The sequence below is a fragment of the Diabrotica virgifera genome, chromosome 8 (assembly GCF_917563875.1).
Source record: "Diabrotica virgifera virgifera chromosome 8, PGI_DIABVI_V3a".
Taxonomy (NCBI): domain Eukaryota; kingdom Metazoa; phylum Arthropoda; class Insecta; order Coleoptera; family Chrysomelidae; genus Diabrotica; species Diabrotica virgifera.
Window position 1 is genome coordinate 90,373,837 of NC_065450.1, and position 26,597 is coordinate 90,400,433.

At 33.1% G+C, this 26,597-nt stretch overlaps 2 protein-coding genes across 3 annotated transcripts in view; one reads left to right on the plus strand and one right to left on the minus strand.

Moving 5' to 3' along the window:
* The window catches only part of LOC126890813 (endoplasmic reticulum transmembrane helix translocase), a 214,742-nt gene that overhangs the window by 99,387 nt on the left and 88,758 nt on the right, over window positions 1–26,597 (plus strand). The window lies entirely within an intron of this gene.
* Window positions 3,671–24,877, minus strand: LOC126890817 (protein mono-ADP-ribosyltransferase PARP11-like). Of its 2 annotated transcripts, none has more exons than XM_050660009.1 (3): window positions 24,735–24,877; window positions 18,511–19,208; window positions 3,671–11,669 (listed from the first exon to the last, which is right to left on the minus strand). In XM_050660009.1, the coding sequence occupies exons 2-3, from the start codon at window positions 19,196–19,198 to the stop codon at window positions 11,203–11,205; spliced, it is 1,155 nt and encodes a 384-aa protein (XP_050515966.1). In that variant the 5' UTR covers window positions 19,199–19,208; window positions 24,735–24,877; the 3' UTR covers window positions 3,671–11,202. The 2 variants fall into 2 exon arrangements, with proteins under 2 accessions (XP_050515966.1, XP_050515967.1); XM_050660010.1 differs by lacking the exon at window positions 24,735–24,877 and adding an exon at window positions 23,643–23,786.

A 26,597-nucleotide genomic window follows, 5' to 3' on the forward strand; every position in this document is an offset into this window, starting at 1 on the left:
CGTCTGGTCCTGGCGCACTATTATTTTTTAAATTAGATATTAGTAAAATAATTTCGTTTATATTTACAGCTTCCAAAAAAATTGATGATTGTAATTCTAAGTCTCTTTCAAAACCCGGTGGTAATGTAGTTTTTGTAATACTATCAGCCATTTTTTGCCCAATACGTGTAAAATAATTGTTAAACATATTTGATTTCTCAATATTATTAGTTATTTGAGTTCCTTGTGTATTAATCAACGGAATATTTTCAAGTTGATTGTTTTGTTTACTTTTGCAACCTGAAATTTCATTTATAATAGACCACATTTTTTTATAGTCACCGTTTGTTCCATTAATTTTAGCTTTATAAAAATCATTTTTTGTCTTTTTAATTAGATTACTTAAGTGATTTCGATAAGTTTTATATTCTTTGTCTAGTTCAATAGAGTAGTTTTTTAATAGTTTTCGCTTTAGATTGTCTCTAGTTTTAATAGACACTATTAAACCAGAACTAATCCAGGGTTTAATTTTTTTACATTGTTCTTTATTTTTTCTTTTTATAGTTTTTGTTGAGTTTATGATGAAATTATTTAACTTATTTATAAACTTATCATAAACAATTTGCGTTGTATTACTTGAATATAAGTCATTCCATGATTCACCGGACAATTTTACGTTTAATTGTTTATAATCTATTATCTGGGCGGTATCGTTTAAATTGGACAGCGGTTTATCATTTTCAGTATTAAAATATACAAACGGTGTATAATGATCTGTCATATCAGTAGTAAAAATTACAGGATCAATTCTAAACGAATTTTGTATTGCGCTCTTCTGTCTAATAAATATATGGTCTAACGTAGTACTTGATTTTTTAGTTTACTCTTGTAGGTTTATTAATATAAGAAGTATAGCCAAACATATTTAGCATATTTAAATATATAACTGTTTCGGGAGAGTTTTGATTTTGTAAGTCAATATTGATATCACCTAGATGTATTTCAATATCCATCATTTGAATTTGCGAGAAATATGATTCTAAATCATTAATATAAGTATCAATTTTACTAGAAGGTGATCGGTATGAAGCTGTTACACCAAATGAATACTTAGAATAAGTAGAATTTAATAAATATGTAACTCTAAGAATTTGTTATCATTTATTGATATTACTTTAACGTCTGCATTAATTGAATTTTTTATGTAGATGGCAACACCATCACATATATTTTTTTTAGAATCATTATAAAACAGATTATATCCAGGAATATTGTAATTGCTTACCTCAAAAAGATTTCTCGTTTCAGAGAGAACAATTAAATCAAAATATTTTTCCATAGTAGCTACATATATGGTTAATTCATCAAGATGTTTTCTGAGCCCACGAATATTAAAATGAACAATACCCATACCTGATAAATTGTCCGTGTCTCTCTCACCAACAAACTGTTCCATATTACTAATAATATTTGTATCAATTGTTAAATTGTTATCTAGTAGATTAAGGAATTCAATCATAGAATTTGTTTTGATGGCATGCTTAATTACCTCCAGCTCGGCCAACCTATAATGAATTTAGACATGAAGCCTTAATTATTCATAATATATTATATTGTAACTGAAAACCTAAAACAAATATTACTCTTTAACATAAATTAAATAACTTCTAGTGAAACATCATAACAAACTCAACAACAATTACTACGTAAATACTTTTTCCAGATGAGTACAGTCTTTTAAACTAATAATTTTATTATCTTTTTGTATGTATATTTTCCCATCCATAGTCCAAACGTTTTTTGCGCCCACTTTATTTATTGCCTGGTTTAATAATTGCATGTTCGTAGCACTTAGATCTTCTCTAACAACGATGCCGGTACCCTTAAATAATTTTTTTCCTGCATAAATTCTCTTTTTCATTTCATACGTTGTTAACTTGAGGAAAATTCCTCTATCCTTATTCTGTTGTTTTTGTCCAACCCTGTAGCATACTTCAATATAATTAGTTATATCGATATTTATTTTTGATTTTAAAAGCTTAATAATTTCGTCTTCTACCTTCTCATTTGATTTTTCTTTTAAATTAAAGATTCTGAGATTAAATTTTCTATTTGCTTGATCCAATATATTAATTTTTCCTTTCAAATTATGATTATCCGTTATCATATTCGATAACTCTTGGTTAACCTGCTTTATAGAATTTTGATGTTCACTTTCCATTATTTTTATCTTATCACTTAAGCTGTTTACAGTTTTTTCAAGCTCATTTATCGTTTTTATGGTTGCCTCGGTCACATTTGTAGTAATAATTTTTAAAAATGATTCAGATTTGAAAGCACTAATTACTGCTGCTTGAACTGCTTTTTCAATTTCTTCTTTCATTTCTCTAGTTACAACCATTTTATATAGAAATTAAATTCGATGATTACAAATGACCAAACTGTAATACTAATATGACTTCAACTGATTTCACTGTTAAATTGTTGGGAGCACGGGCAAAGCACGTCTACTCGCTAGCACACATCAACTCGAAGTGTAACACGTAACTTTGCCGAAGTATAAAAAAAGTTCAAGGCGGAATTTTTTAAGGTGTGATGAAGAGGCAGTAGGCAGAAGGAGAGATTAAATGATTGAATCAAAATACAATAGTGACGGAAGAAAGAAGCTAAAAAAGTATCTCGGGCCGGGAATGCGCAAGTAGCATGAGATAAAGAGGATTAAAGCAGGAAGATGTTTAAAGAAACTGGAAAAGAAATAGAAAGGAAATGAGTAGTAAGTAAGGGAAACAATATAGTTACTAAAGAGAAAAAAATTGAACGCAATTCAGTGAGGTAGCACTGAAATTGTAAAGAGTATTGTGAAGTAACTGAAAATAAATGACTACAATTATTGTATATTGGATAGATACAGATATGTTTGAGAGAGTTACAAAAAACACAAAACTTGTATGTCATATATATTTAATAAAGGCGAAAATTTTTTTACAAAATAAAAAATCCTATACAAATAGAACTTATATAAATAATATTTATAAGTACCCAAAAATAAATACAATAATATATCATGTCGACACTAAAATATATACCTAATACCCTGTGTATTTTTATATACGCTATGAGCTCGTAGGTGGAGGGGATAATTAAAAATTCGCGAGTGCCAGTAGTGACAAGTCTGTAAGCTTTTACTGGTTTGACAATGTCAAAGTGATTAATTTAAAACATTGAAATTAAAAACATTAATAGGAAATAATATTAGTTGGTCAAAGCTGTGGTGTATATTTTTACCTTAAATATACCTACTTACGTTTTAAATACTGAATTTAAATTTTTTTAATACTTCTTAATATGTAACAAGAATAAAAACCGCTAAACGCCGTAAAAATGAGTGGTGCATACAATATTCTAGCTACAAAAGATCTGATATGAAAATTACGTGGCTCGAAACTGTATTTTCATTTTGATGCAAAACAAAATTCTAGTTTTATTTTAAAAGATTTTTCCATAATATTTGCTAAATTTGAAGTAAACGCGCCACAAAAGAGTAAATTTGATACAGTTTTAATTTTAAAACTCTTTTGTGGCGCGTTTACTTCAAATTTAGCAAATATTATGGAAAAATCTTTTAAAATAAAACTAGAATTTTGTTTTGCATCAAAATGAAAATATATTTTCGCGCCACGTAATTTTCATATCAGATCTTTTGTAGCTGGAATATTGTATGCGCCACTCATTTTTACGGCGTTTAGCGGTTTTTTATTCTTGTATCAGGAGTTTTTCAAGTTATATACAAATTAAATGTATGAAGTAAAATGCAATTTTTCTCGATTACACGTTAAGCTTTATAAATGGTCACCTTTGTCGCATTATCTCCCAAATGATCTAGTGTCCATCGAAAGATTGGGATGGCCGGTAAATGAACTCGGATTGCCCGTTGCAGATCAAATTTAGCGTCGTAACCACTACAACTACATAAACCATTTCGGGAATAATTGTTAATTGGATTATACTTTTGTAGCTTAATAACTTCTAAACGGCTTAACCGATTTTGATCACTAAACATGAGTTTGAAACGTATTGACAAGTAGTATCTGATGCATCTGAGATCAAGTATGAAAACTAAAGCTGTTACAGAAATTGAGCTTGAAAAACCGTTTTTCCCCATGGGAAATAGATTTGATCATACTTATGAAGCGTATAACTTAAAATTTCGAATTTTCCCGGATATAAGGTAAACAAAGTTGGATTCGCCTAGAGTCCCTCTATAGAAAAACCAAAATTTTCAAAGTTTAGTTTTTCAATTTTTCGGCTATTCTGAGATGTGTGTATGTCTGAGCTTGATCGCTTGGGCACCATTTGAAAGCTTAACTCAACCCTATTGATGTGGTGTATTTGCGATTTTCCTGTCTCTCCTTGAACCTAAGATATATACGCCCAAAAAATTTGCCATTTTGTATCTACCTAACCCTATAGCTGGCTTACGGGTAGTCAGAAGTCAAAAATTACACCGGTTCTGAATCGGCCCTCACACCCTCTTGAAACACAGAAAAAAAATTCAGATCGGTGTAACTTTTCCACATACATACATACATAAATACATATCCACAAACATTTTTCCCCTTTTTAAATAAAAATTGAGTTCTAATTCTGAGCTCGGTAACTTTTGAAAGGTATAACCGATTTTCAAAATTAAACATGCGTTGGAAAGGTAATGATCTGTGCCCTGTGCTATCAGAAGCCGCAAAGGTCGAACTTAAGCTTTTGAAATTTTTGGGAGTTTTGGGGACGAGAACGAAAAACAGACCCTAAATGGGAAGGGCCGTAAAATCCACAGCCTTGAACCAAAATGGAGAAGTAATATATGGATGGACGAGTCTTTTCCTAAACTTTAAGATGGGATTTGGCTCAATTTTCAATTCAGGCAGGTTTAGAAAATCGAAAATTTCGTGTATATAGGGTGAGGCAGATAACTGGCCTATTAGAAATATCTCGAGAACTAAAGGCAACAGAATCATGAAAATTGGAATAAAGGGGTTTTGAGGGATGATCTATTAAATGAAAATATTTTCATCTCTTTGCAACTTCCGGTTATACCGGAAGTTGCTTGTAACTTGGTTTTTTTAAATGGGACACCCTGTATATTTTTACATTTTTGGATTCTCCTCAATATCTTCTTTCTTAAAATATGAGATTTTGTAACATTATACAGGGTATTTTAAAAGATATTTACGTTTTTTTATTAATTTCGTAGCAATATTCTCACCCTGTAGAATTGTAATAGTTTGACATTAAAAATTCTGCTTACGTTCAAGTGATTTTTAATATAGTCTATTATTGTTAAGAATCATTAGTATAGCTAATTTTGAAATATTAGTATACAGGGTTGGTCGAAACTCGGAATGAATATTTTCTGAGTTTTCTTAAATAGAACACCCTGTATTTTAGTATTGTAATGAAATGATATTTCATAGTACTTTTTTATTTTATAAGTATTCCCTATACCTAACTGCTTTAAATTGTGAGTTATTGGTGATTCAAGCTAAACATTAATTGCAACAAAAAATACGTAAAATTTTATTAGGTTGGCCATGAAAATATTCAATCACAAAAAATTTTTCAGAAATAAATACATATTAATCCAGACCGATCCTTAAAACTACCAATAATGGTTTAGCTATCAAAATAGCTACGTAGTTAAGATTGTTTTTGCGACTAACAATTAAGCACAAATTAAAGCAGTTAGGTATAGGGAATGCTTAAGAAATAAAAAAGTACCATAAAATATCATTTCATTACAATACTAAAATACAGGGTGTTCCATTTAAGAAAACTCAGAAAATACTCATTCCGAGTTTCGACCAACCCTGTATACTAAAATTAAAAATTTAGCTATACTAATGATTCCTAACAATAGTAGACTATATTAAAAATCATTTGAACGTAAGTAGAGTTTTATTTGTCAAACTACTACAATTCTACAGGGTGTGAATATTGCTACGAAATTAATAAACAAACGTAATTATCTTTTAAAATACCCTGTATAACATTACAAATCCTCATATTTTAAGAAAGAAGACATCGAAGAGAATCCAAAAATGTAAAAATATACAGGGTGTCCCATTAAAAAAACGAAGTTATAAGCAACTTCCGGTATAACCGGAAGTTGCAAAGAGATGAAAATATTTTCATTTAATAGATCATCCTTCAAAACCCCTGTATTCCAATTTTCATGATTCTGTTGCTTTTAGTTCTCGAGATATTTCTAATAGGCCAGTTATCAGCCTCACCCTGTATATAGTGTCGCATGTAGGGGTGTTGTGCGCCACTGGCGAGAACTGCCGTTCTCTGGTAATTTTCAAAATTAGATGTGCGTTGGAAAGGTAATGATCAGTACTATCAGAAGCCGCAAAGGTCGAACTTATATTTTTGAAATTTTTGGTAGTTTTGAGAACGAGAAAGAAAAACAGACACTAAATAGGAATATACGTAAAATCCACACCCTATGACCAAAATGAAATGTTCACATATGGATGGGCGAGTCTTTTCCTAAACTTTAATTTTTTAATTCAGTCAGATTTAGAAAATCGAAAATTTCGTGTATATATAGTGTCGCATGTAGAGGGGTTGTGCGCCACTAGCGAGAATTGCCGTTTTCTGGGGTCGCCTTGGTCGCATTTTCTCCCAAATGATCTAGTACTTACGACACCAGTGATAAGACAATCCGAGTTCATATCCCAGCCATCTTAATAATTATGTAATTATGGCCGGCAAATGAACTCGGATTGCCCAATCAAACTTAGCATTGTAACCACTATAAGTACATAAACCATGATTGATTAATAACATTGATTTTTTCGATATAAACTAAGTTTCGATAACCAATAAATCGAAAACTGTTAATTTTATCAAAAAAATATAAAACATTTTTTGCTTATAATTAATGTTTTTACCAACATTTGCGGTCAAAATATAATAAAAAATTTCCACCCTCGAGATGGGGTGGCAACCACCCCATGGTAAAAGCGTCTTTCGGTATCATATAGATTTTGATCCTTGGACTCTCCACTACTTATTGTCAAATTTTCAAGCAAATCGATCCATTCTGTAAAAATTGCGAAGGGAAAGTTTCAGTTCCTGGACTAATTATACTTTTGGAGCTCTATAACTTCTGAACGGCTAAACCGATGTTGATCACTAAACATGAGTTTAAAACGTATTGACAAGTAGTATTTGATGCATCCAAGATCAAGTATGATAACTGAACGTATTACAGGAATTATTGAGCTTGAAAAACGGTTTTTCCCATAAGAAATAGATTTGATCATACTTATGAAGCCTATAACTAAAAAATTCGAATTTTCCCAGATATGTGATATACACCGTTAGACGCGTCCTGAGTCCTCCTACAAACGCTTAGTTATTGGCGCAATTCGTAGGTTGAAATTTTGAGTAATTGTCGAAAAACCAAAATTTTCAAAGTTTAATTTTTCAAAAATGAATAACCATTTTCAATTTTTGATTTACATTTCATTTTTTGATTTACATTTTTGATTTACATTTACTCTGTGTGGAGTATGAAGGGAACCAGTCTCGTTGGAACTTTACCGCGCTGAGCAGATGTGACGTGAATTGTAAATTGTAGAATTCCCTCATCTTCCTTAGTCTCAGCATCCGTATGGCTTGCAAATTGTAGAAGCCTCGGAGGTGTAACCAGAGAAGGTTCCCATTGTTTTCATTCTGGTGGGATATGTTGTATGCCATTAGAGTGAAAACTTAGTCTTTTAATTTTTCAGTTTTTCGGCTATGGTGAGCAGTGTGTATGTCTCAGGTTGATCGCTTAAGCACCATTTGAAAGCTTAACTCAACCCTATTGATTTGGTGTATTTGCGGTTTTCCTGTCTCTCCTTGAACCAAAGATAGGTACGCTCAAAAAATATGCTATTTTGTATCTACCTAGTCCTCTAGCTGGCTTACGGGTAGTCAGAAGTCAAAAATTAGACCGGTTTTAAATCGGCCCTCACGCCCTCTTGAAACACAGAAAAAAAATTCAGATCGGTGTAACTTTTCCACACACATACATTCATACATACATACAAACATTTTCCCTTTTTTAAATAAAAATTGAGTCATACTTCTGAGCTCGATAACTTTTGAATGGTATAACCGATTTTCAAAATTAAACATGCGTTGGAAAGGTAATGATCTATGCTATCAGAAGCCGCAAAGGTCGGGCTTAAGTTTTTGAAATATTTGGGAGTTTTGATGACGAGAACGAAAAAAAGACTCTAAATGGGAAGGGCCGTAAAATCCACACCCTTGGACCAAAATGGAGATGTAACATGTGGATGGACGAGTCTTTTCCTATACTTTAAGATGGGATTTGGCCCAATTTTCAATTCAGTCAGGTTTAGAAAATCGAAAATTTCGTATATATATAGTGTCGCTTGTAGGGGTGTTGTGCGCCACTGGTGAGAACAGCCGTTCTCTGTGGATTATAAATTAATCTAAGCGCCATCTACACGATAATTGTGAAAGTATCCGAAGTAAGAAATTAATATTTCATTAATAGAACGTTAAAATGATTAGCAAAATCTTTAAAAAATCGATTACAATTTAATTACTTTTTTGCGTTGTAAATATTAAACGATAACAATTAAATAATAAATTTAAAAATTACCGGTGAAAGTTGCATTAGTAATCCGCTAGGAGCGACACCAGCGAAGCTCAAAGCGTATACGCTGTGAGCTCGTACGTAGAGGGGATATTTATAAATTCGCGAGCGCCAGTAGTGGCAAGTCTGTAAACGTTTACCGGAAATTTGACATAAATGTCAAAGTGATTAATTTAAAATTAAAAACATTTTAATTATAAAAAATATTAGTTGGTCAAAGCTGTGGTATATATTTTTACCTTAAATATACTTACGTTTTAAATACTGAATTGACGTTTTTTTAATGTTCCGTAATATGTAATTATAAATTCTTAGCGCCATCTACACGATAATTGTGAAAGTATCCGAAGTAAGAAATTAATATTTCATTAATAGAACGTTAAAATGATTAGCAAATTCTTAAAAAAATCTATTACAATTTAATTACTTTTTAGCGTTGTAAATATTAAGCGATAACAATTAAATAATAAATTTAAAAATTACCGGTGAAAGTTGAATTAGTAATCCGCCAGAAGCGACACCAGCGAAGCTCAGAGCGTATAAGTACCAATAGATATCGTTTATGCGAAATAAATGCTACGGAAAATAAAAATGAATTAAAACACTCATTATTTTTATTTTGACAGTTCTAATGAAATTTTGAGAATCAACACCGATTTTAATAAAAATTTGTATTTAAGCTCGGTCCCTCTTCTTCAAAATCTACCCTATGCCGAACCGGGCTTTTGCCCTGAAATCCTATCTAGGGGATGAAAAATTTTCAATCAAAATAACTATGGAAGTCGATAGATTGACCAATTCTGAGTAAATTTTATTCTATAAAATTTTTTTGCAAAGTTGATACTTTCTAAGTTATTAGCGATTGAAACTAGGTTTTCAGCACTGAAACTGCATTTTTCATTGAAAACCTCATTTTTTTTATAACCGTTTTTCATGAATAACTTTTATAAATAAAAATATTTTTTATTTAAATAAAATTTTAATTTTATAAAAAAAATCATTAAGAACAAATTTGTAGCTAATAAAAATCAAAGAGATTCGTGTCAGAAAGACCTATGTAAACCCAATAACGACTGAGTTATTGCTCTTTAAAGGATGGTTATTTTCGAAGAACCTCGAACTGGAAAACCTTCAATCTTAAGTACCTAACTCGAATGTGGTGCAATTTTTTGGGAAAACTTAAGGAACTTTAAAGTTCATTAAAAAAACCTTTCAAATAAGCTCTGATAAATGTTTTTGCGTAAGAACTGGATGATTTATGAGAGAAATAAAGTCGCTCTCTGCTTTTTTTTTTGAAGTGTAACAATATTGGTTTACCCTCGTCATTACAATCTTAATAGAAATGAATAGCTTTCCACTTGAAAATAACTTTATTTACATATAATTGATACGGTCCATGTGATTTGACTGGTTTGGAATGCTTAGTTTAGAAAAAATAGTTGATTTGTGAACAGTGCATTTTTCTTAAACCTAAAAGTATTCACGATACAAACACAAAAAAAAATCAAAATTTTCTGTAAAAAAAATCCTACAATTAATATTTAAAACATTTTTTTGATATCATGAATAGTTTTAGATTTATTTAAGAAAAATGCATTTTTTTTTTAATTATAAAAATGTCATTTTCGATTTAATCAACTATTTTTTTTACTAAGTATTCCAAACGGGTCAAATCACATGGATCGTATCAATTATACCTAAATAAAGTTAATTTCAAGTGGGAAGCTATTCGTTTCCATTAGGATTGTAATGAAGGGGTTAATGTTAATTATTGTTACATTAAAAAAAAGCAGGAAGCGACTTAATTTTCGTCATAAGTCAGTCAGTTCTTATGCAAAAAACTTTTATCAGAACTCATTTAAAAGGTTTTTTAATGAACTTTAAAATATGTCTTTTAAGTTTTCCCAAAAAATTTCACCACATTCGAGTTATTTGAGATTGAAGGTTCTCCATTTCGAGGTTCTTCAGAAATAGAGCAATAACTCTTCATCCTTTAAAGAGCAACAACTCGGTCGTTATTGGGTTTACATAGGTCTTTCCGACGCGAATCTCTTTGTTTTTTTATTAGCTACAATTTTGTACTTAATGATTTTTTCTATAAAATTAAAATTTTATTAAGTTATTCATGAAAAACGGTTATAAAACATGAATTTTTTCAATGAAAAATGCATAGTTTTAATCGCTAATAACTTGGAAAGTATCAACTTTGCAAAAAAAAATATAGAACAAAATTTACTCAGAATTGGTCAATCTGTCGACTTCCATAATTATCTTAATTGAAAAAAATGTTCATCCCCTAGATGGGGTTGTTTTCACCCCGATGGCAAAAGCCCGCTTCGGCGTAGGGTAGATTTTGACAAAGGTAAATAATCCAAAAGGATAAATCCAAATTTTCAAGGAAATCGACCTTGATTCTCAAAATTCCACGAGAAAATGGCTGTTGATTGCACTATTAATTAAACGTGGTTTATTCAACTAAGGCAATGGTCCAAAACTTGAGGTTAACTTGTTAAAATACTAATTAATTAATTTAGTTTTCAAACATTTATCAAAAGCTAGTCCGAATCACAGTCGGAATCACAGTCAGAGTAACAGTCAGAGACCCAGTCAGAGTCACGGTCAGAGGTACTGTCAGAGATACGGTCAGAGGTACATTCAGAGTCACGGTCAGAGGTACAGTCAGAGTCACGGTCAGAGGTACAGTCAGAGTTACGGTCATAGTCATATTGAGAGATATTTAGTCGATTCTTTTTCTTGCAGTGTATTCCACCAAAATGGATAATATAAGCTGGATAGAAAGTATTATCGTCGTATTTAACGTATACGTTCTGCTTGCCGTTTGTGCTGGTATCACAATTAATCGGTGGTATCGCCATGTCCCTATTTCCCCTACAGCTGTTACCAATTAAAACATTAACCATTATCATCACTTTGTTATATCCATGGTCACAGTAATGTGTTGAAAAGTAAGCTTCTGACGCGAAATTTACGCCTTGTCCGAATCTGGAACCAAAAGCGCTACCTAAAAAAATAACATTTTTGTTTAGTCCCTAAATATTTCATTGATAATAATAGCTTTGTTCGTGCAGACAGTCCATGACTGGTTTGTAACTGATTTGCTTGCGCAGTTCGGTTTTTAAGCGCTTGAAAACGGAACTGCGCATGCGATTCAACCAGAAAACAGTCATGGACTGTCTGCGAACAAAGCTATAGGCCATTCCAACATGTCAATTTTAAAATCAATCTGACAGCGGGAGGCAAACATAAATGATATTCTATCAGTTCTTAATGTGTTTTAGATCATTTGTAACGTGGTCGTTGCGTTTCGTTGCTCCAGGTAACTATCAGTCGAAGAAAAAAAATTCGCTTTTTAAAACATTTTTATTCGGAATCAAAATAAACAAAAGATACGATAATTAGCTTTAATTACTCATTAAATTCGTTAATAAAATAGATTTATAATTTCTACGCATCGAGCTTATTGTTCGGGCCGATGTGACGATATTTTTGTACATGAATGAATGTTTTTGACGATCGCGTGAAATAGGAATTGCTTTTATTAATACGACATGAATGTATAAAGAAAGGGGAGAAAGGAGCTCCCGCTCACCTCGCCGGATTGGAAAGACATATAAAGGATATACGATCACCGCTCATAATATAAGGATAGGTAAAAGGATAGATAAGAAGAAAACTGTCGGATTCTCTCAGCTCGCCAAAGCGACAGCGGAAGATAATCGGGAAATACTACCTACATAAACTCACCTCTTGTACCTCGCTGTTGTCTATTATTCTTCAATCAACCTCCAAGAATAATAATCAACTAGGCTTTTCGATCCGATTTTTATATCGTTCGAAACAGTACAAAAACGTGTTTTACTTAAATCATTGGCGTACTCTAGACTATAAAATTATATTATCGTCACACATTTTAGTTGCATTTATTTGTAATTTTGTTTTGTACAAGGATTAATTTAACATTTTTACTGGAATAATCGATAATATGCTTCATTTCTGTTGTGTTTTGAAGTGTGGAATGCGAAGTATTCATGATAAAGTTCAGTTTTATCGGTTACCATAAGTGCTACATTTTAAGCCTAAAGGTACGATTCCGACATCGACGACAGGCGGCAGACGGCAACTGCACACGGCAGTTGTCGTTGTCGTCGTGACAAACGTCACTATTTTGCATTATTAATTTGTATGAGACTGATTCTGACAACTGAAATTGCTGTCCGGCAGATCGTCAGTTAAATACGTATGTCATGGTAACAACTGCAAACGGTCGGTTAAAGTTCTCGCCGTGACAAACGTCACTACTTTGCACTATTATTTTGTATGAGACTGATTGCGACATCGACTGCAACTGCTGTCCGGCAAAACGTCGGTTGCTAAGAATTATACAAATTAATAGTGCAAAGTAATGACGACTGTCATGGTGACAGCTTTAACTGCCGTTTGCAGTTGCCGTATGCCGCCTGCCGTCGATGTCGGAATCGTACCTTAAAACCAACAAATAAGTTATGATCTGAGAGACATAAACAATGATTAAATATAATAATAAAGCTATAAAATGTACTATAAAAATGCTAAATAACTAACTACTGTACCTACTAGCAACATATGTATTGTCTGCCAACAACTTTCGAAAATATTCACTCATCTTTATTTATTCACTGCTTAAAACTAAATAAAGTCGTTCAAGTACTTCTACGACTAAAAATTACACAAAATCAACAACAACATGTTCGCAAAATACAACTAAAAAACTGTTATAAAGTGGTAAAGTATTATAAAGTGGTAATAATTTTAAGAAAGACAATGTCAAAAAATATAAACAAATAAAATATTATGTTTGTTTGCGGACCCTGACGCAGACTTTTAGTCATAGCATACTCCACTTGTCGTCGAGTCGTCGACTAGTCCCTGGCTGTCTCTGCGAATACGCTTATTAACTGCCTACCGGCGGTTGAAGATTTTGACGTTTATGTCACCATTGGGAGGCATTTAGTAAGTGCATTAAGAACCACCTAACTACATCAACAAACTCAACATAGAATCCCTACACGACGAAAGTACTAAGTATCTATACCAAAAAAGACTTAAGGAAAAGATCAATCTTAACCCTATTGAAATCACAGACAATATAAACGAAGCATGGGAAAAATAAAAAATAATATAACGAGTGGTGCAAAAGAAGCCACTGGAGAAAGAACAATTTATTTAAACAGCGGTAGAAATCAAAAACCATGGTTCACACAATAAGTCAAAGATTTAACAAAAGAGAAGAAAGATGCATACTTAAGATATATTAACAATAGGACACCAGAAGAGTATCAAAGATATAAATCAGAAAGAAATAGAACAACTAACAGAATCAAAGATCTAAAACAAATATATTGGGAAAACTTCTCAAATGACATGGAACATGATTTACGAGGAGATCAAAGGAACGTATGGAACTGGTGAGGAACAGGAAGAAGCCGGTTACCGAAGAATTACAGATTAACGCAATAAAACCAGAAGAATGGGTAACTCATTTCGAGAATCTATACAAAGACGATAACGATAGTAATGAAGTACAAAGAAATTTCCTACAAAACATTTACCAAAAAGAAACAGAGAATGACAACATCACCTAAGAAGAACACGAAGCAATCAAGAGATCAAAAAATAGAATATCAGGAGGTCCGGACAATATACCAAATGAATTATTTAAATACGGGAGTACAAAAATAATTGAAGAGATAACAACATTATTCCAAAAAATTATAAACAACATGATAGTGCCAGAGGAATGGAGAGAGAGTATAACAATACCCATCTACAAGAAAGGCGTAAAGACAGAGCCTACGAACTACCGAGGAATTACACTACTCAATTCTACATCAAAACTATTGACAAAAATTCTATCAAAAAAAATATACAAGAAAATCTGTGTATCGGAAGAACAACAGGGTTTCCGCCCAAACAGATCTACAATAGAAGCTATCTTCATCATGCGACAATTATTAGTTGAGCAATCAATAGAAGTCGACAATTCACATGTTTTGTAGATCTGAAACAGGCATTCGACAGAATAGGATTAAATGACGTGCGCACTATTCTAGGAAAAAAAACATGTCAGAAATACAGAAACGTAATCAAAGAGCTCAATAGATCCAACAAAACGAGAATAAGAACCACAGACGGGCTCACGGAAAAAATCAAAATCAATGTTGGCATTAGACAAGGGAACAGCCTCAGTCCATGCCTATTTAATTTCATAATGGATGAATTTATAGCTAGTGTGAACAAAATGAATAAGGGATACAAAATGGGTAACCGAACCATGAAAATACTTTGCTACGAAGATGATGCAATCTTAATAGCCGAAAACGAAGATGACTTACAACGCCTACTACAAAAATTTAAAATTACAGCCGAAAGTATAACCTGACACTATCAACAGAGAAAACCCAATCGAGGGTAACATTCAAGAACCCAATTAGATGTAAATTAGTAGTGGACAACCATATAATCGAACAGGTAATGGATTGTAGAGACTTGGGTGTGGAAATATCCAGCGACGGGCATCTGGGGCAAGAAACAAAGCAGCAAGTAACGAAAGCAGCGAGAATATCTGGTTTCCTGAGGGATATAATCTGGCGGAATAAATATATGAGCACCGAAAGCAAAATCCGCATTTATAAAACATGTGCTAGACCCGTACTGACATACGCAGCTGAGACAAGAGAAGAAACAACAAAGACCAAACAAATAATGAAAACAATAGAGATGAAAACCCTAAGATCCATAAGAGGTATCACACTCGAAAGATATAATAAGAAACGAAGACACATTGAGAGAGCTAGGCGTTCAAGACGTAGTGAGATGGCCAAGAGCACGACGACGCATGTGGAGAGACCACGTAGTTCGGATGGACCATGAACGTATGGTGAAATGGGCGAAGACACAGAAGCCCAACACCAAGCAGAAGACCCAAAAAAACGATGGTACCAGAGCTGGAGCTTCGGATCGCAACATAGACTGTAACAGAAGAAACAGGACATAGTCCTATTAAAAGAAGAAGAAGAAAATATTAAAATGTCGATCGCCGCAGTCCGTTCCGTAGCGGGCTGTTCCGTGTAAGTGGGCGCCGGCATTTAGTCTATACTTTGTGATATCCAATACCGTGAATTATACAGTGAGGACGTTCAGGTTGGAATAAATTCGTTTTCTCGAGAATGGGCGATTTTGGAGAGAAATCCCGAAACAGGTCGACTTTTATTTTTAAATTATGATTTTTTGGCATATATATCATACTAGTGACGTCATCCATTTGGACATGATGACGTAATCGACGATTTTTTTAAATGCGAATAGGGGTTGTGTGATAGCTCATTTGAAAGGTTATTTAATTCTCTATTCAGTAATATAAACGTTAACATAATTACGAAAGTAAGTTCTCAATCGAAATAGCACAGAAAACGACAATAAATGTCGTTCCCGTACCACCAGATTGACAACAGGTGGAATATTTTCTTTCGTTTCACCTCCTGAGATTTTCATAATTATAAATCAACCAGGATGCCGAGGAAATTAAGATGAGAGAATTTTAAATAATTCACAACTCATCTGCTCAGCGTGGTAAAAGTTCCAACAAGAAAGATTCCTTAATACTCCTACAAAAGAGTAAATGAATTAAAAATGTATAAACATTTTCAATTTCTTTGCAACACGAAAATGCAGCAGCTGCATAATACTCTGGTTAAATCGGAGAGTGCAGGAAGAGTCTATATTTGGACAAAACATGAATATCTTGGTAAAACGAGACATTTTAACAGAAAACACAAAACACTTTTCGAAGAAACATTCTAAAAATAATTCCGGAATCTATACCGGTTTCGGAGGTCTTTTTCCCCTCATCAGTAGTCCCATAACATAATTATTTATGTAGGGTGTCCAATTTTTTTTTAATTAAATTAATTGAGACAAAATGAAGAATGTATTTTAATTAAAAATACATTTTAGTTTTCGCTTAAATTCAATGTTACAGCTGCCACCCACCTGTCTCTTAACATGTTGAACATTGAATTTAAGGGAAAAGTAATGTTCATTTGTGAAATAAACATTTTTACCTGTTTTCTGATAGTAGTAAAATGTATTTTGAATTAAATAAATTGTTTACATTCTTATTTTTGTCAATTAATTTAATCAAAAAAAGTTTTTTTTTTTGATACTCTGTATAAATAATTATGTTAATAAAAAATGAATAACCATTTTCAATTTCGTTGCAAAACGAAAATACAGCCGAACCATATTCCAGTCCAATCAGAGAGTGCTGCAAGCACCTCTACCGGTTTCGAAACTTATTAGTCTCTCATCAGGAGGCACATATGCTGCTCTCCCTGATCCAACCAAAACAAACTCCAGCGTGCAGTCCCGAATTGCAACGAACGAAATGGCATAGATGCCCTAGCGGCAACTGCTAGCAAAAGACTAAGTTTTCACTCTAATGGCACATAACATATCCCACCAGAATGAAAACAATGGGAACCTTCTCTGGTTACACCTCCGAGGCTTCTACAATTTGCAAGCCATACGGATGCTGAGACTAAGGAAGATGAGGGAATTCTACAATTTACAATTCACGTCACATCTGCTCAGCGCGGTAAAGTTCCAACGAGAATATGGTTCGGCTGTATTTTCGTTTTGCAACGAAATTGAAAATGGTTATTCATTTTTTATTTTTTATTTACATTTACTCTGTGTGGAGTATGAAGGGAACCAGTCTCGTTGGAACTTTACCGCGCTGAGCAGATGTGACGTGAATTGTAAATTGTAGAGTTCCCCATCTTCCTTAGTCTCAGCATCCGTATGGCTTGCAAATTGTAGAAGCCTCGGAGGTGTAACCAGAGAAGGTTCCCATTGTTTTCATTCTGGTGGGATATGTTATGTGCCATTAGAGTGAAAACTTAGTCTTTTGCTAGCAGTTGCCGCTAGGGCATCTATGCCATTTCGTTCGTTGCAATTCGGGACTGCACGCTGGAGTTTGTTTTGGTTGGATCAGGGAGAGCAGCATATGTGCCTCCTGATGAGAGACTAATAAGTTTCGAAACCGGTAGAGGTGCTTGCAGCACTCTCTGATTGGACTGGAATATGGTTCGGCTGTATTTTCGTTTTGCAACGAAATTGAAAATGGTTATTAATTTTTGATTTACATTTACTCTGTGTGGAGTATGAAGGGAACCAGTCTCGTTGGAACTTTACCGCGCTGAGCAGATGTGACGTGAATTGTAAATTGTAGAATTCCCTCATCTTCCTTAGTCTCAGCATCCGTATGGCTTGCAAATTGTAGAAGCCTCGGAGGTGTAACCAGAGAAGGTTCCCATTGTTTTCATTCTGGTGGGATATGTTATGTGCCATTAGAGTGAAAACTTAGTCTTTTAATTATGTTAATGTTTATATTACTGAATAGAGAATTGAATACCATTTCAAATGAGCTAGCACATAACTACTATTCTCATTTAAAAAAAATCATCGATTACGTCATCACGCCCAAATGGATGACGTCACTAGTATAATATACATGCCAAAAAATCATAATTTAAAAATATAAATCGATCTGTTTTGGGAATTTTTCTCCATAATCGCCCATTCTCTAGAAAACGAATTTATTCCAACCTAAACGTCCTCACTGTATATTAGGTAGCGCTCAACATCTAATAAAGTTATCTTTCTCAGATGTTGAGTATGCATATGATGCCGAATAACAGCAATATATTTGGACAAAACATGAATATCTTGTTAAAACGAGACATTTTAAATAACAGAAAACACAAAACGCTTTTCGAAGAAACATTCTAAAAATATTTACTTACCATGTAATCTCCAGTCAAAATTAGTTTCGCAAATATCTTCAATATTTACTTTCTTAGTTCCGTGGAACAGTAATGTTTCTTTGTAACTGATTCCTCTACGATCATATTCACTTTTTTTAAGTCCATATTGTAGGAGAAGATAAGGATTGTGAACTTTCTCAATACTATGTAATTTAAAAAAGCTTCTGTTAGATTGAAAAAATTTACTCTTCATACGATCATATTCGCAGGAATCTTCACTCAGTATTTCTAATTGAAATACATTCTCAGTCAAATTTATGTTAGAATTGTATAAAGTATTTGATATTGATAAGATTTCTGGATTTTTTCGAACTGGTATAGGGGTTTTTCGGTTAGTATTTATCCTAGAATGTTGATTTATCGTTCTGGATGAACTTGACTGATCTTTAGATGACGTCAGCGTTTTGTGGTTATCTGGTCTAATCCTTGATGACTCCTGGTTAGTTTTAAAGCTTGGAGCACTATAACCAGGGATTCTGGTAGTATTATCTGTAACAGCTTTAGAACAACTTGATGCACGGTCTGTGAAAAATTTAGCGGGGATTGATGCTCTATGTAAAGCAGATTTAGAAAGAATTTGTGTTCTATTATTAGAGAGATTCAAAGTGGGAGTAGTAATTATGGTATGTACCGAAGACGGTACAGAACTGCTCAGCCAATTTCCCATTTTTGAAAACCTAAAAAAATGTAAAGTACATTAAAAGTGAAAACTAAAACTAAGATATTTCTGTTACATAAAGTTTCTAGGTCACAAAAGCCTTACGTGATATTTCGATCCTGGATAGTATCTTTTCATCATAGCACAGCATACCCCAACCAACATGAGAGTAACAATTTACGTATGTACAGTTGAGTTCAGGATTCTTAACCCGTGTGTCATTAATACCTGGCGAGATAAAACACATACTTTTTATCTAGCATCATTGTCTTTCACGCATGAAACTAAAGACAAACCAGCTACCGCCTGTTATTAAGTAAACACACATGTTATTTTTATGAACGCTCTAGACTCAGTACATCGAAAAGAGATAGGTACAAAAAATATGCTTCAGGACGTTTTCAGATTTTAAGTACCGTGACGTTTCTTGTTTGTTTACTTACCTGTTACTATCAGTTTGTTGGATTTTTGCTGTTTTTGTCGTGTTTTTGCATTTAGAAGTTATTTATATTACAGAAACAGTTGTTTTCACAACTAATTTTATATTGTAGTTTGAAATTTTATGGTAAGTGTATTTTATTTGCCACTAATTTACATACAAAGTTAACCTCATTCACAGTTGGAATAGTTTTGTTTAAGTTTCCGCAAAAGTTAAATAAATAACAAAAAGAAAATATTTTATTGTCAAGTATTTATATTATAACAAATATTCAATATCACTAATGATATTCAAAGAATTTATTAAGCTACTTCAAATGTAGCTGTAATTCTGCCCCAAAATTTTAAAGCAAAACGTAACATTTTACATTCTATTTAGGTATTTAATAACGTCAAATTTTATAATATAATCCGTGATCGGAGCAGTAGCCACTTTTTGTCACTTGCTGTTGCGTGAAATAAATTTCCGACTTATTTCGATAGTTGATTACTTTTCATTAGCTCAGCAAGAATTTGATTTGGTCGAGGTGTTTGTTGACTGCGATGACAACTGGTTGTCATAGGTAGTATGGTTCATCACCTTTTTGACGATAATCTTCGAGATGATGCTACACACACATACATATACTACCTATGACCAAGGGCGGATCTAGGCCGAGAATTTAAAAAAATGTAAATTTAAATATTTGCATTTCAAATGTTTTTAATTTCAAACACATATAATATGTATATGTACAAAACAGGGGATAAATATGTTTTCTGGACTAAAATTTAACAGTAACAGAAGCTTCAAGAATGATATAGGATGTTTTATAAATCAAAATGTTGATAATTTTACAAAGTGCCAATTGTTAAAACGACCTTGACAGCCATCAAAATCGTATCAATTTCCATATTCTGTACTCACAAAGAATGAAAAAGAAATGGAGAGTTAGACGTGGGTAACCAGCACTTACAACAAAGTTAGTTGGTACTTTCGCATATTCAAAAAGGATTGTTTTGCAGTTTTATTTTTCTAATGAAAAATATTGGTCACAATAAAGGGATGACAGCCCAAAGCCTCGTCACGAAACCTTTAACATCTTTCACCAAACTCATGAGCAAATACGGAGCCATACAAACCTATGAAAAAACATCATACCATAAGGAGTGCGTTCAGGTTGAGCTGGATTTTCTACAAAGTTATCGCAACCCACAAAAGTCAGTCATTAACCAGATAGACTCTCAGAGGTCTAAACAGATTACAATAGTAAGGTCTATAGTGTTCTTATCTTAGGTCGACAAAATATTCCTCTAATAGACCATCGTGATGATGGACGAAGCTGCTTCTGCTTCTGGACGAAGATGCTGGACCTAGCAATGAGAGGAATTGTTAAGGTTTAAACTCGCATCAGGAGATAAGACTCTTAAATAACACCTATCCACAGTATCTTCCTGAGCAACATACATTAGTAGCACCAGTCAAAATCAATTAATAACATGTTGTGGTAAAGAAATAATTGAACAAATAATGAATCAGGTTCAAAGTGCAAATTATTACTCTGTCTGTCATATTTGACGAAACGACCGACGTATCCCACGTAGAACTGCTTTCTCTAAATTTGAGATACATATCCAATAACAACATTCGTGAAGACTTTGCCAAGTTCATTGACGTTTGTGAGAACTTAAAAAAATAATTAGTGAAAATCAAGAAAGAGGGAAAGAACAATGCCTGACAGGAGAAACATTGGGAAAAATAGTATTAGGACATATTGGTTATTAAAGCACCCTATGTAACGCACAGCTGAATGTGGCTGAATTTTATGTTTGTGCGTCACAGTGTTGCCATGCTGTTTTCTATATATTTCTTTCATAATTTCAATCAATGTTAAATGTACCTACAAGAATAATAGAATAATAACGTTTACTTCTCCGTCATTATACTAGGTATAACATATTAACAGGGCTGCTGTCTATCGCCGACACTATTTAAAATATATTTAGAGCAAGTTTTGAAATCCTGGAAAAGGAAATGTAAGAATATGGGTATACCGCTAAATGATGATAACATGCTATACACTCTATGTTTTGCGGATGATCAGATTCTTATGGCCCAGGATTATCACGATATTGAATATATGACCCGAAAAATCATAGAAGAGTACCGGAACTGGGGTTTAGAAGTGAATACCAAGAAAACGGAATATATGTGCGTTGGAGGTATACAGCAGGATCTAGCGTTGGAAAATGAAATAACTATTAATCACTGTCAGGAATATAAATACTTGGGTCTTACAATTACACAAGATGGAACGTTGGACAAGAATATCCAAGAAAGGTGCACACAAGGAAGGAAAGCTATCGCATTATTGAACAAAATCCTATGGGACCAAAGTATCTCTAAAGAAAATAAACGTAACATCTATAACAGCATTGTTAAGAGCATTATAACATACAGCAGCGAAGTTTGGCCACTTAAAGAAAAATCCGAAAATATGCTCAGAACAACTGAAATGGACTTCTGGAGAAGATCTGCTGGTATATCAAGAATACAAAAAATCAGAAATACAAGAATATTGGAGATAATGGATGTAAAGCATACAATAATGGACGATATAAAAACAAAGCAACTAAGATGGTTTGGCCACGTACAACGTATGGAAGAAAACAGATTACCCAAGCAAGTGCTACGATGGGCACCAAAAGGACGGCGGAAGAGAGGAAGACCTAGGAAAAGCTGGATAGAAGGAATCCATAGGGAAATCGGAGAAAGAGGCTTGAACGAAGACATGTGCTACGATCGAGAGCAATGGCGATTGGGAATCGGAAGACGTCGTAGAACGTTATGAACCGATTATATATATATATATATATAGTAATGTTTGAATAAAATATAAAGTATATATATATATATATATATATATATATATATATATATATATATATATATAATATAAAGTATATATAAATAAGATATATATATATATATATATATATATATATAACATATTAGAACATACCTAGAATACACAAAAATGATACATTTCACACACAAATATAATATCACAAAAAATTGTAACGTGATAGTATGAAAAAATAGAGGATACGGCAACGGTGTTACATGTGACGGTCGGATCCAATGCCAATATCTACACAGACGGTAAAAACCATCCTCTAAGACACAGACATATTAGGGTGCGCTAATATCCAAGATGTCCTAAACTTGTTGAAAGAACTGCACTTGGATCCGAAGAAATGTATAGCAATCGGTACTACGGCAGGGATGGTGAATTTTAAGGCACTTCTCACACACGGTAAAAGTGTGTGAAAAGTGCCTTAAAGCTCACCACTATAAACCTAATTTTTAAAAATTAGCCCTCGTACCTCCGGTACCTCTCCCCAAAAAAAGTTCATAACCCCTCCCGAAAATCTGTCCTGGATCCACCCTTGCCTATGACACCCAGTTATCATAGCAGTCAACAAGCAGCTGCACCAGATCTAATCACTGCTGAGCTAATAAAAAATAATCAACAATATCAGATACGCTGACGATACGTTAGCATGTGAACGGCCTGAATAAAATGTATGTACGCGTATCAAAACGCGCGTTAAGCGCTTGTCATGTGAACGTGCCCTTTTACTGAAATTATATGTTACTCATTTAAGAAGATAAAATATTTCTTTTGCAGCACAACTAAACCATCAATGTAAAAATACATTTGCTAATATATTTTTGGTAAAATGTATTTTTTGCTAAAAAATAAATGGGTGATAGTGAGAACAACAAAAACTGATATACCGAGTGGCACAAACTTGAATTGGTTGAACAGCATTTTTATACATTTCCTTGAATATTTCATAAAGTAATTTGGGTACCATAGCCAATCCCTATACCTTTGAATGTGTCTCTGAAAGGACTATTTATTTCTTCAATGAATATCAAGAAAAATTGAAATATAAAAAATGACATTTTGATTAGGTACATACATTTTGTGCATATTTGACCATTTTTATGAAGCATATTATTGCATACCTTTATTTTGTATTTATCTTTTGTCTTCAAATGGCTGTGGACTTTTTTGAAAACGATTTCCGGATTGCAAATTAAAACGTCCAACACAGATAATGCAATTTTAACAATTTGTATATTTTTGTCAGCATCTTAATTGCCTTAAAAATACATATTTAATGATTAATTATCAATATAAAATTGATGCAGATAAAATACGTTCTTTTTTGATAATAATTATCTTTAATTTGATAATAATTTTGATAATTAATTACCTAACACAAATATATTTATGTATTATTGGTTTTACAAATTAATGACCTTTAGATTTCCCAATATTTTTAGTAACTAATATTGAACAAGCTAAAGATAATTCTCTGTAATCATATGTATATTCGTGTAATCTGGGATTCCCACAATAATAGTATAAAATAATGAAAACGTATTGTAATAATGATTATAATGTATTGTATACGAGATCAGTACTACGACAGTATGCGGTCTACCGTCGCGTTTCTGCCATAACTTGCGATCTACCGAGGATGTTTTATATTAAAGTGTCTACAGCAAAATTTTATAAAGTGAATAAAACGCATAAGTCAGACGAATTATTATCTTAATTTTACAAATTAATACGTTGTCACATCAATTTACTATTTTAGTTGGGAATAAGCCACAAAATTGGCTTATTTGCACACTATCTGCAATAGATATGCATACGTAAACCGCATTTTCGAGGTAGACCACATACTATAGTGGCACCACGGGATCTCCGGATCTTTATAATGTATTTATAAAGGTATGTATAGATATGCGCGCCGCGCACTTCGCGCCGTGTATACGCCGTGCGTTCTTGGCGCCGACAGAAGTTGGATCGTGTGCGCACCGTTTGTATGCCACTTGAAAACACGTACTTACGCGTACTAATCTAACGAACCCGCCACGAACGCGTACCGCACACACGGCGCGAAGTGTTCGGCTCGCATATCTATACTTACCTTAATACATAAACAAAAGTTAAGGATTATCGAGGCACATTAACAACAATAAAAATAATGCAAATACGGTCCACCTAGTAATGAAATATTTGAACAGGATATAAACAAAAATACGTACACACATCAGATAACTTTGTAGTCTGGTTTTTGTAACTTTTCTTCGATTAAAACTAAATTAACCAGCTAAAACCACTGAGGAATGTTGATAATAGTAATAGTAATAGTAATCGCCTTTGTTCGATTCGAAATTCGAACTACATAACAAGCAACGAATGTACATGTTCAGACTAGAGGTGGGTGCTTCATTTTTTTTTGTAACAGTGATATTTGTTTGCGTGAGATATTTTAGTATGTTTATAATAATTTTAGAATTTCAAAACTTTTAGAATAATGTTTTGATCAACACTTTTGCAGTCGCTACAAAGAAAAGATATATCTATGTTTGAAACAACCCGGCAACAGGTCAATTTTTGATTAACCCTCGCAGGACCAACCTTTTAGTAGAAACAGCGAGGACCAAGGAGAGTCAATAAATGTCCAGACATAAATTAATCAAACACGTTCTTCTTTATTTAAACTAATTTAAAAATAACACTTTTATATTATTCCTAGACGTTAATGGAACAGTTTTTTTTTTATTGAATTAACGTGTCTCGATTACAATGATCATTGACACAGGTACAATTATACATTATTGAACAATACATACATACAATTAATACATAGATACTGGTGATTTACATTACATAAACATTTATATTTTATTGAAAATATTTATGCTTCTTAGGTAGCTTATGGTGTGGAGAATATCAGTTGGCGAGTTTAGTGCTTCATTCAGGCTACTCTTTATAGTATAGTATAGTTGATCCAAAAGATGGCATAACCCAGACATCCAAAGTGAAAGTTATCCTTCAACACCAAATTGATCTATATGGTCCACACAATGTCCAGAAAAAAGTCACACCATTTTGAGGGTCGGGTTTGGGGGGAGAGGGGGGAGAAATCGGTAAATTCGTAGTTTTTTAAGTTTTTCGCCAATATTTCTAAAACTATGCGGTTTAGCATGAACAACCTTCTATACAAAATTGTTCTACATTAAATTGGAAATAAAAAGGCCCTATGCATAATCTTTCTAAAATAAATGGTTCCAAAGTTACGGAGGTAGTATAGTATAACTGGTCCAAAAAAAAGGCCTAACCCAAACATCCAAAGTAAAAGTTTTCCTCCAACACCGAAATGTTCTATATGGTCCACATATTGTTCAGTAAAAAGTTACACCATTTTGAGCGTCCGGTTTGGGAGGGAGATGGGAGAGAAGCCGGTAAATTAGTAGTTTTTTTTAAGTTTTTCGTCAATATTTCTAAAACTATGCTTTAGCGTAAACAATGTTATATACAAAAATGTTTTACATGAAATTTAAAACAAAAAATGTTCTATACATAATTGTTATAAAATCAACGGTTCCAGAGTTACGGAGGGTGAAAAGTCGAGGTATTCGATACTTTTTGTATTTTTTGGGCAATATTTATGATATAACTATACCAAAAACCCAGACATCCAAAGTGAAAGTTATCCTCCAACACCAAATTGTTCTATATGGTCCACATAATGTTCAGAAAAAAGTCACACCATTTTGAGCGTCGGGTTAGGGGGGAGAGGGGGGAGAAATCGGTAAATATAAAAAGTATGGAAAACCTCAACTTTTCACCCTCCGTAACTCTGGAACAGTTGATTTTATAACAGTTATGTATGAACCTTTTGTGTTTTAAATTTTATGGAGAACATTTTTCTATAGAACATTCCTTACGCTAAAGCATAGTTTTAGAAATATTGACGAAAAACGTAAAAAAACTACTAATTAACCGACTTCTCCCCCATCTCTCCCCCAAACCGGACGCTCAAAATGGTGTAACTTTTTACTGAACAATATGTGGACCATATAGAACAATTTGGTGTTGAAGGAAAACTTTTACTTTGGATG

What these genes read in the sequence shown, in the direction of transcription:
- LOC126890817 (XM_050660009.1), bottom strand. Translation starts at nt 19,198, where the DNA reads ATGGGAAATTGGCTGAGCAGTTCTGTACCGTCTTCGGTACATACCATA. An exon ending in TTTTGACTGGAGATTACATG is followed by an intron (nt 11,670 to 18,510) that starts GTAAGTAAATAT and finishes TTATTTTTTTAG; the next exon opens with GTAGCGCTTTTGGTTCCAGA.